Below are 11,729 nucleotides of genomic sequence, written 5' to 3'. Positions count from 1 at the left end.
TTTAGCTGTCCTTTTCTTTTAGGGAATATAGTTTGGGATATAGTATTGGTATTTTGAAACGGCCTAAAAGTGGTATAATTTTGTTATAAACATGAGGCATACATATTTGCGGATTTCGGTGATTGCATTATTTGTCACCCCTCTAACAATTATCAACTATCTTTAGCTGTCCTTTTCTTTTAGGGAATATAGTTTGGGATATTGTATTGGTATTTTGAAGGGACCCTATTTTGAAAGGGATCCCATTTTGAAATGGCCTAAAAGTGGTATAATTTTGTTATAAACATGAGGCATACATATTTGCGGATTTCGGTGATTGCATTATTTGTCACCCCTCTAACAATTATCAACTATCTTTAGCTGTCCTTTTCTTTTAGGGAATATAGTTTGGGATATGGTATTGGTATTTTGAAATGGCCTAAAAATGGTATAATTTTGGTATAAACACGAGGCATACATATTTGCGGATTTCGGTGATTGCATTATTTGTCACCCCTCTAACAATTATCAACTATCTTTAGCTTTCCTTTTCTTTTAGGGAATATAGTTGGTAATTTCGGTGAATGCACACACTAACTTTGAAAACAACTACAAGTACATGTAATTGAATAATGGATTTGTAAGGTATCCCTTGTAACAACTTCTAGCGCCTGGTGAGCAATGATAAGAATCCGATCGTAATTATACAACAAAAAAACCAGCCATCAGGTTAGCTTGCTTCTTCAACTCGATCAGCTGCCTTAACTCGCTTGTTCATTTTCTTCAGCTTCTCCCTTCACTTCCACCAGTTCCGCATTGGGAGCATTAGGCATAATCGGAACGGCTCCTCTCTCCGCCGCATTCTCTACAGACAAGTCCCCCCTCCCAAATTGCGTCCCCCAATAGCGCCAATTGATTCCCGCAACTCGAAGCCTCTAAACGTACACATCGATCCACTCGAAATGCCCGCATTTCTTCAAGATCTGAAAACAACAACGTGAACCCTAAATCCCAAATTCGAGGGAATAACAAGAAAATCGAGAGAAAACAGAGAAATTGGAGCGAGATCTAACCTTATCCCCCTCTCTATATGGCAAGCTCTCGCATGCAACGAACTCACGTCCACGGTTGCCGTTCTCGTCCGTCTTACGGATCGACCGCTTCGCAGGCTCCCGGCGTGGGCAGTCGGGGCATCTTGTCAAAGGCACGGGTCCATACTGCGGCCATGAAGAACGGGAGGTCGAAGAGAAACTAGACATCACCCGCCTGCCGGAGAAGGGCTGCCGCCGGCGGAGAAGAAGAACAATGGGGCGCGGGGAAAGAAAGGGGAAGCAATGGCACGGGCACGGCGCGGGGCTGGCTCGGGCTCCCATTTTGCAACGGTCACTCGGGTAAGCTGTGGGTCCGGCGCACTTAACATGGACAAGTTGTGGGTCCCACGATGATCTGGATAAGTGAAAACGTGTCCACTGCGGGGCACCAACAGCGGCCCCACTTGCCAGCACCAACCAACGTCAACTAACGGGATTCCTTCCGTCCGAGCTCCTTCTGCAGGTTTTAGACAAGGTTTTGGGGAAAACTGAGGAAAAACTAAGGGGCTGGGGAAAACTGAGCACAACTAAGGAGCCAGGGGCACGAAAATAGAAATCCCTACATCATTCATATAATGATATAACCTTGTTATTAATAACATCCAATGTTCATGATTATGAAACTAATCATCCATTAATCAACAAGCTAGTTTAGAGGCATACTAGGGACTCTTTGTTTGTCTACATATCACACATGTACTAATGTTTCGGTTAATACAATTATAGCATGACATATAAACATTTATCATAAACATAGAGATATAAATAATAACCACTTTATTATTGCCTCTAGGGCATATCTCCTTCACTTCTCGGGAAAACCATGGATACCCGAGCCTCCATCCACGAAAAGTTTCGTCGCGGCCACCATCACCGAAATCATTTCGGGGGGTTCTGAAGCTCTTCCTGGCACCCTACCGGAGGGGAAATCATCGCCGGAGGCATCTACATCGCCATGCCCACCTCCGAAGTGATGCGTGAGTAGTTCATCCCTGTACTATGGGTCCATAGCAGTAGCTAGATGGTTGTATTCTCCACCTTGTGCTGCATGTATCGATCTTGTGAGCTGCCCTACATGATCAAGATCATCTTTATGTAATCCTATATGTTTGGTTTGCTGAGATCCGATGAATGTTGAATACTATGTTAAGATTGATTATATATTCATGACATATGTTATTTGTGATCTTGCATGCTTTTCGTTGGTAGTAGAAACTCTGGCCAAGTGGACACTTGTGACTCCAAGAGGGGGTATTTATGCTCGATAGTAGGTTCATGCCTCTAGTTTCCTGGGAGAGTGACTTTATAACTTCTAAGGTTGTAGATGTGTTGTTGCTACTAGGGAGAAAACAACAATATCCAAGGGTAATTCTATTATTTACTTTACACACATTGCTTAATGCGATAGTCTGTTGCCTGCAATTTAATATTGAAACAGATTCGGACGATAACCTGAAGGTGGATTATTAGTCATAGATGCAGTTCGATTATGGTCTATGTATTATGTTGTAATGCCCAATACCAAATCTCATAGTAATCATCTTGTCATGTATTGATCGATATTCTGTCAATTGCCCAGCTGTAATTTGTTCACCCAACATGCTATTTCTTTATGGAGAGACACCTCTAGTGAACTGTGGACCCCGGTCATATTTCCTTTACTGATAAATTAAACTATGTAAGGGTATATTGCCCCTATGTGTGGTTTTGGTAATTAGTGACAACCCCTATGGACTAATGTTTCCATTGAGTTTATATGAAGGAATATTCCATAGGTACTACTTGTATTCCATGTGTTGGATTCAAGTATGGATGCCATGAAGATAAAGATATACCTTGTGTATTGGCATCAAGATCATCGATTTGAAGATATATATGTGATATGATCAAGAAGAAGAAATGAAGATGGAGTTCTTATGTGGAAATCAATATTAGCAATGCTCTAGCTTATGTGATAAGCAATGAATGATCAAGATCTTGAGTGCTTGATTCCAAGTGAAGAATTCAAGTTATTGCTCTAAGTCGGTGTCATGATAGTCTCATAAGTTGAGCTATGGTTGACTAAGATTTAGAGCATGCAAACAAATGAAGAATTCTATATACACCTCAAGATAGTATGATAGAGCATGAGAAGATACAAGGTTGACCAATACAAAGAGTGAAGAATAGATTCAAGTTTGGTCAACACATGAAGCATGAAGAATGTGCCACGTGAAGTCATGTGGTATGGTAAGCCTTGTCAATTATGCTTCATAAACTAACCCATCATATATGTGCCCTTTGTGTTGTCTATGTGGGTTAGGTATCTTTCCATGGGCATGCATCAAAAGTGAGATCACATATAGCCCATTAGAGGATGACATCAAGTGGTCATCGTCATCAAGGTTGAGTTGGGAAAGTTCAAGTTGAGCATCTCAAAGGGATCATATGCTTGAAGTTTGCAGTCCATTTGGTGATAATGGACATGTGAAGATGTGCATCAATGAAGCTTTCCCATCATGGTGTATGGGGGAGCATTTGTGAGTCTTCACGAAGTAACGATGATCAAGTAAGGCATTCTAGCTTGAGTGGAACTTCAAGAGTTATCATCAAGATCAAGCGGGATGCGCAAGGCAAAGGTATGGTATTTCTAGGTTTCCTTTTTACCAGTCTCAAGGTGGTTGTTGGGAGACCGGGTTATAGGATACATAGCCGCACTATCAAGAGGGGCTTTCAGTTGGGTAACTTGATCACATCGTTTTAGGGAGCTCAACCCTTTGCATGCTTTGCATTCCATAAATCTTGTTGCTTCTTGGTGTTTTTCTGTGTGAGGTTCTTGAGCTTGTTTCCATCTTTACAACAAGCCCAAGTTCATCAAAAACAGAATCCATGTGCATCTTCTATTGCGTTTTCGAGCTTGGAGGTTTTACCGGTGTCTCTTTTATAGATAGGTCAAAACATTCATCTTATGGTTTTTACTCCGTGGGTGGACAATGATGTTTCTATGCATAAATTTGTCGGGCTCGTTGTTCTGATTCCAACAAGATCATCGAAATCGGAGTCCAGACGCCAAAGTTATGATGGTTTTTGTAAAACATGTTTTCATGTTTCGCCCGGCCGGTCCGGCCTCACGCCCGGTCACACCGGGCTGTGGACCGGCCTCCCCGGCGTGGACCGGCTCCTGCTCCGGTGACAACCGGAGGACATGTACTGTAAGTCCCCGATCCGCCGCGGTCACGGCCCGGCCTCAGGTCCGGTTTGGACCAGCCGGCCCGGTCGGACCAGCCCTCTCACCAGGCGTCCCGGTCTGTGGCCCGGTCCCTGGCCCGGTCGGACTGGCTCTTACGCCAGGCGGCCCGGTTGAAACCAGGCTGCACGAAAATCTCTCAGATCTGCCCCCAACGGTTATATCTTCCCTTGGGCTATAAAAGGGGCTTCTTCCCCAACAGTTTTTTAGGGTTCTCAAGCACGTTTTTAACCACCACTGTTGAACCTCTTGAGCTTGCTTCCTCTCCCTTCCCTCATATGATTCTTGCATATTCTTGGGGGATTTGAAAGAGGAGATCTAGATCTACAAACTCATCCAATCCCTTCCTCCTCTAAGTGAGGGGAACTCTTGGGATCTAGATCTTGGAGTCATTTGTTGATTTCCTCCATTTCTCTTCCTCTCTAATCTCATCGTAGCATTTGTTGCTTGGGTGGAATTTGAGTGTGAAGGATTTGAACACCTCTAATGTTCTTTCTTTGCATCATTGCATAGTGTTGAGCTCTCCACCATGATTAGTTCGAGTGAAAGACCGTGAGCTTGTTACTCTTGGAGGGTGACCTCCTAGTTGGCTTGGTTGGTGTCCCGGTGACCTCTTCGTGGAAGATTGTGAAGGGGCTCGGGCTTCTCCTTCGTGGAGCTTGTGAAGTGGTTGTGGAGCTTTCCATCTCCGGAGTGGAGGAAAAACTAACCATAAGGAAAGGGCCATTATCCTTCATGGGTTTGGCTCGGAGAAGAAGGTGAGCCTTCGTGGCGTTGGGGAATCCTTCGTGGGACCCCCACCTCTCCAAACGTGACGTACCTTCTTGCAAAGGAAGGGAACACGGGATTACATCTTCGTCTCCGCGTGCCTCGGTTATTTCTATATCCGAGCTTACTTTCCTTGTGATAGCCATCGTGCTTAAAGTATATATATCTTGCTATCACTTGTGCTACATACATCTTGTGCCTATCTTGCTTAGTTCTAGTTGTTGTTGTTGCACTTAGTTGAGCCTAGCTTATTTAGGATTTGTGCTTGTGAAATAAACGTTAGTTTAGTTCCACATTCTTACAAGCCAAATCCGTAAGAGTTTTTAAACGCCTATTCACCCCCCTCTAGGCGACATCTCGTCCTTTCAAACTGCAATCATGTTCTGTTTACTTTATGAAAATATCTCCTTCCATTCGATACGTCTAATCCTTTGTGTTCAGCAAGCCGGTGAGATTGACAACCTCACTGTAAGTTGGGGCAAAGTACTTTGGTTGTGTTGTGTGCAGGTTCCACGTTGTTGTTGACGCCAGTAGTGCGCCATGCCACTAGTCAGCCAATAACACCTTCAGAAGTTACGTCTTTCTTCTACTGGTCGATTAAACCTTGATTTCTTACGGAGGAAAAACTTGCTGCTGTGCTAATCATACCTTTCTCTTGGGGTTCCCCAATAGTGTGTCCGCATACACCAAGTACACACAGCGACGTCTAAAACCTCTATGGCGTTGAACTTTGGAGAAGTTGCCAAGTCACAATATTAAACACCTTGGTGATATCTTCTAGTTTAAGGAGGACGCTTTTGCATTTTTTTCTGATAATAACATTCAATTATCTTGTTAGGCCATCGTATGTCATGGTAATCTACATTGGTGTGTTATATTGTTGTCTAAAAAAGTTGCTAAATATACCAAATGCTTGCGCTTATTGCATTTGCATCTGAGTTCCATTTTGCATGTGTTATTTCATCAAACTATAGTGAATGTGTTTTCAATCAGGAATCATCTATGTAATAACCTGTAGATTGTAAATACTACTCTCTTCGGTCCAACTCAATTGCCGCGGATTTAGAAAAAAAAGTGTTTCCTAAATTTGTCTAGGTTTAATGAAAAAATATTTTCTCATTAAATATGGTAATGTGTATTCCCTTCTATGGATGTGATGTTGTACGTTCAATTTTCCGGCATTAAAAACTCAAAAAGGAATATGTTTACAACCATTCATTTGAATTACGTATTATTTTCACCATTCTGTTCCCCTTACCGATATATTCGTACATGGATGTCATGTTGATAGGTTTCGGCTAAGTTTATAATGCAAATTGTACTTCCCATATAGTGTGAAAGTATGTCCAATTACCATGATATTATTCTTGTACTTCACAAATAGGTGGTTAGTATTTCACCATGGTTGTGTGCTTGTTTGTGTGTGCTTTCGCATGTTTTTTTTAATTGCCTTTGTGTGTGTCTACTTCCAATTGGTGTATCTAGTTCTCAATTTAGTGTGTGCGCTTCTTATGTTTGTGTTGTATTTCCCAGTCTGGTGTGTACTTCCCATGTTTGTGTGTGTTTTCCAATTCAGTGTCTGTGATTATAATGTTTGTGTTTACATGTTTCCATATTAGCGTGTGATCCTCAACTTATTGTCTACTTCATGTGTTTATGTGTAACTTCGGTATTACTTTCTATGTACCTCACGTGTTTAGTGTGCATTTCCGATGTTACTTTGTCTGTAATTCCTCTATTAGTGTGCGTACTTTTCATCTTATTGTGTATGTACTTCTGGTATTGTGTGCATATTCTCATGCTATCCATATGTACTTCTAATTTCTTATTGTGTTTACTAGCAAGTTTATTTTATATACTTCAACATATTATTACGCCTTCTTCCCGGGAAAACAAAGGAACTTAAAGGAAATATTATTCAAAAACCAATAAAGAAACATAGAAAACCAATAATAATATGAAACAAGAAAATAAAATCAGAAAACTACCAAAATAATAAACAAACAAGCATGTGTCACCCACGCGATGGAGATGGGAAACAACTAGGTAAGAATGTTTTAATGCATAGTAAGCCATGGAACTCAATATTGCTTTGGAAGACTCCCGATTAACCGAAATGGCGAAGTGTGCCAAATAAAACGATTTACTCAGCAACAAGTTTTTGTATTTCCAACGCCAAGTCTAGGTATCCTCCATCCACTATGAAAGCTGGAAGCCGCTGATTTCCTCCCTTGGATTTTATGTCCTCAAGTCACTTATTGTTAGTCACCACTTCGTCCGCTCTTTGAAAACAATCCAATAACATCAAGTGGAAATGGCCATATCAGTCAAAACCTATTGATCTGTAATTAATCTACTATCCTGAGTAAGCATGTGAGTCATCCGGATCGCCAACCTACTTATTATTTTCTCTATCGAGGCTTGGAAATCTTCTATGCGAGCTTTCTTCAGATGCAAGAATAACCCTAGACCGTGGATTGGTAACTGAACGACCTAACAGTTCAGCAACAAGCTAAGCTCTAGGACCATGTTTTGCTCACATAGGGTTGGAGAGATATAGCTCTTTCCCATGCCGCATTTCAATCCCGAGGCTTCTCTATAAAAAAAGGCTCGCATCATTGGCATAAATAGAAACCCGGTGGACCATAGCCTGTCATTCTAAAAAAGATAAGATAGAACCCATGCATCTCTTTAGGTTTGGCAAACATCAAACTAAGTGCATACATCACTAGGATGAAATGTATGGGTGAAAGCGTGCCACCTTTAGTCAATCCTCTAGCATACCAAACTTAAGGCCCCGAACCTCCATTCAGGAGGATACTTACTAACGGGACCTTTATAGAGTAGAACTTCTTGGAGAAGTTGCCAAGCCACGTATCAAATGCCTTTGGTGATACCTTCTAGTTTAAGGAGGACACTTTTCATATTTTTTTTTCTTATCTTGTTATTATATGCATGAACTGGTGGCAATTAATTCGTTCTCTACCTTTTGGATCTCATAATAACATTCGGTTATCTTTCTGTGCCCTCGTATATCATACTCAGGAGGTATATATTGGTTTGTTCTATTCATGTCTTAAAAAGATTGCCAAGTATACCAAATGCTTATAGTGATTGGATTTGCATCCAAGTTCAATTTTGCATGTGTCATTTCATCAGAGTATAGTGAATGTGTTTTTCACTCCGGAATCATCTATAGATTGTAAATACTACTCCCTCCAATTCAAATTAATTGTTGCATATTTAGACAAAATGTTCCTTCAATTTTTCTAGGTTCAAGGAACCTTCTGCCACAAGTAATTTGATAAGAGTTAGTATATGGTTGGTACAATTTCCCTTGATTTGCCATGGCCAATGTCTTTTCTAATCATTGAGTACTATTTTTATTGTGTCATGATGGGTCTTCTAACCAAATAGGTTCCTCAGCATGTTCTATATACTTATCTGTGAGAAATTCCCACGACCAATATGTGGGGAATTCTCTACTTCCACAAAGACTCATGCAACAAAATGTTGTGTATTCAACAAATCCCTATTGTTTGTAGCAAACCATCAAGAACTGATCATCGGCAATTATGTACCTGAAAAATGTTGATCATTATCTAACCAAATAGTATCATGGAAGCAATTCGATTGCAGCACCTGAAAAAAAAAAACACCTGTAACATAATTAAGGGGTTTCATGGCACGCATCCATGCATGCAAAATACAGGTCGACGGCTGCACTGCAGTACTGCACGCATGTACTCCTTTCCTCAACGACCCAACGACGTAGCGGACCAACTATTTTTGTCGTGCGACTCTCCGTACACCTCGCCGGTTTCCCAGCTCCGGCGTCCACGGTCCATCCAACTTCTTCGCCTCCCTGGCTAGTTCTCGCCGCCCGTTATAAGAAGTCACCTCCATCTCCCGCGGTTTCCAATCTTGAGATCGACCGGGACTCCCGCCCGCCCCGTCACGATGAGCAAAGGTGCAATAATCGGCGCGTCCAGCATCCTGGTGGTGGCGGTGGTCGCCGCCGTCTGCGTCGTCTCATTCAAGAACAACTCCGGCGGACAGGATGACGATGCCCACCTCACCACGTCCGTCAAGTCCGTCAAGGCCTTCTGCCAGCCCATGGACTACAAGGAGACGTGCGAGGCGGAGCTGACCAAGGTGGGCGGCAACGCCACTAACCCGGCGGACCTCGCCAAGGCCATCTTCGAGGTCACGTCGGAGAAGATCAAGAAGGCCATCAGCGAGTCAGCCACGCTGGAGGAGCTCAAGAGCGACCAGCGCACGGCGGGTGCCCTGGAGAACTGCAAGGAGCTGCTGGAGTACGCGATCGAGGACCTCAAGACCACCTTCGACAAGCTCGGGGGGTTCGAGATGACCGACTTCAACAAGGCCGTCGACGACCTCAGGACTTGGCTCAGTGCCGCGCTCACGTACCAGGAGACATGCCTCGACGGCTTCCTCAACACCACCACCGACGCTGCTGGCAAGATGCGGGGCGCGCTCAACGCGTCGCAGGAGCTCACGGAGGACATCCTCGCCGTGGTGGACCAGTTCTCGGCGACGCTCGGGAGCCTGAGCTTTGGGAGGAGGCTGCTCGGGGAGGAGGACGGATCGCCGGTGTGGATGACGGACGGGAAGAGGCGGCTCATGGAGGCCGGACCCTCGACGCCGGATTTCAAGCCGAATATCACGGTGGCGGCCGACGGCAGCGGCGACTTCAAGACCATCAAGGACGCGCTCGCCAAGGTGCCGGCCAAGAGCGCAACCATGTACGTGATGTACATCAAGGCAGGAACGTACAAGGAGTACGTGACGGTGCCCCGGACCGTGACCAACCTGGTGATGATCGGCGACGGCATGGAAAAGACCATCATCACCGGCAACAAGAACTTCAAGATGAACCTCACCACCAAGGACACGGCGACAATGGGTACGCCCACACGATTGATTGGTTGATAGAAAAGTATTGATCATAAAACTGAAGCAGCAAGTTGATTGAATTGACATGCAGAGGCGATCGGGAACGGGTTCTTCATGAAAGACATCCGGGTGGAGAACACGGCGGGGGCGGCGAACCACCAGGCGGTGGCGCTGCGCGTGCAGAGCGACCAGGCGGTGTTCTTCCAGTGCTACTTCGACGGGTACCAGGACACGCTCTACACCCACGCGCAGCGGCAGTTCTTCCGGGAGTGCACGGTGACCGGCACCATCGACTTCATCTTCGGCAACTCCCAGGTGGTGATCCAGAACTGCCTCATCCTGCCGCGGAAGCCCATGGACAACCAGGTGAACATCATCACGGCGCAGGGGCGGCGCGAGAAGCGCTCCGCCGGCGGCACCATCATGCACAACAACACCATCGAGCCGCACCCGGACTTCAAGGATCAGGGGAAGATCGCAACCTACCTGGCCAGGCCATGGAAGGAGTACTCCAGGACCATCTACATCCAGAACAACATCGGCGCCTTCATCGACCCCAAGGGGTGGCTCGAGTGGAACGGCAACTTCGGCCTCGAAACCCTCTTCTACGCGGAGGTGGAGAACACGGGGCCCGGCGCCGACACCAGCAAGCGCGCCAAGTGGGGCGGCATCAAGACCGTCACCTACGAGGAGGCGCAGAAGGAGTTCACCGTCGAGGCATTCATCCAGGGCCAGCAGTTCATCCCCAAGTACGGCGTGCCCTACATCCCGGGACTCCTCCCACAGTCAGAGCCCGGGAGGGGGCACTAACTACAGCTCCACCTCTCACCATGCTTCCTTCCCCTACTCCATTCATGCTGCTTTATTATGCATGCTAGGAACACAATGATCCATCCACACAATTAATCGATCAAGGAGCATGCAATGTTAATTAGTTGAGTTGACACATATATATGTACCTACTATATATGGTGCTATATGTACCATGATTAACTCATACATGTGTACTTAATTAGCTTTAATTTGGAGGAGAGAAACTATGTGTATGTGCATATATGTAACCGATGTTTATATTACCGATGTTGTTTTTCGAAAATGGAGTATAACACCGGCCTCTGCATGAGTTGCACAACACCCTTTTCGTTGCACAGTTCATGATTCATAAAGTTTGCATATCAAGGATCATCTAGGATCGATACAAAAATGAACCAGCGGAAATCATAAATAGCCTATGCATCTAGGATCCTATTAGAAAGCCGCCGGCTGGCCAACCATACTGAAAAATCCTAAGCAATCATCAGCAACCGTGCATCCAGTAACCATAAACTCCCACCGATACTCCGATAGAAGGAAACGTCATAGCTAAATTCAATGTAAAGACAAGTGGATTACATGCAAATAAATTGAAACTACATCTATTATATACTAAAAGTAAAATATGGAAGATTTAATAGAGACGCCACGTTAATCCACATCATCTAAATTAATTTTGATAGTTAGATCTAAAATAGATGGCTGAGATTTTAAAGAAAAATAGTTGTTACGTAACATATTTGACACTATTTACGTTAACATGGTCACGTTGCACCTCCGAAATTAAGGATATAGCTGGAATCGTGGTGGACTTCCTAATTAAGCAGTCCATTTAAAATACGTATGAGATACTTCACAAGTTAAATGAAAAACGTAGTTGTGTGCCTTCAGAATACCAAACATCTACGTGACTAACACTTCGTTGGATCGTGAGA

At 44.3% G+C, this 11,729-nt stretch overlaps 1 protein-coding gene across 1 annotated transcript; it reads left to right on the top strand.

The window, feature by feature from the left end:
* The first annotated feature begins 9,018 nt into the window (after positions 1-9,018).
* On the top strand, positions 9,019-10,791 carry LOC124670115 (probable pectinesterase/pectinesterase inhibitor 21). Its single transcript, XM_047206617.1, has 2 exons — positions 9,019-9,991; positions 10,073-10,791. Exons 1-2 carry the CDS (start codon positions 9,025-9,027, stop codon positions 10,789-10,791), a joined length of 1,686 nt encoding a protein of 561 aa, XP_047062573.1. The 5' UTR covers positions 9,019-9,024.
* Positions 10,792-11,729: the final 938 nt, after the last annotated feature.

The sequence above is a fragment of the Lolium rigidum genome, chromosome 7 (assembly GCF_022539505.1).
Source record: "Lolium rigidum isolate FL_2022 chromosome 7, APGP_CSIRO_Lrig_0.1, whole genome shotgun sequence".
Taxonomy (NCBI): domain Eukaryota; kingdom Viridiplantae; phylum Streptophyta; class Magnoliopsida; order Poales; family Poaceae; genus Lolium; species Lolium rigidum.
The sequence above is the reverse complement of the archived record's forward strand: the minus strand, read 5'-3'. Positions and strand labels throughout refer to the sequence as shown.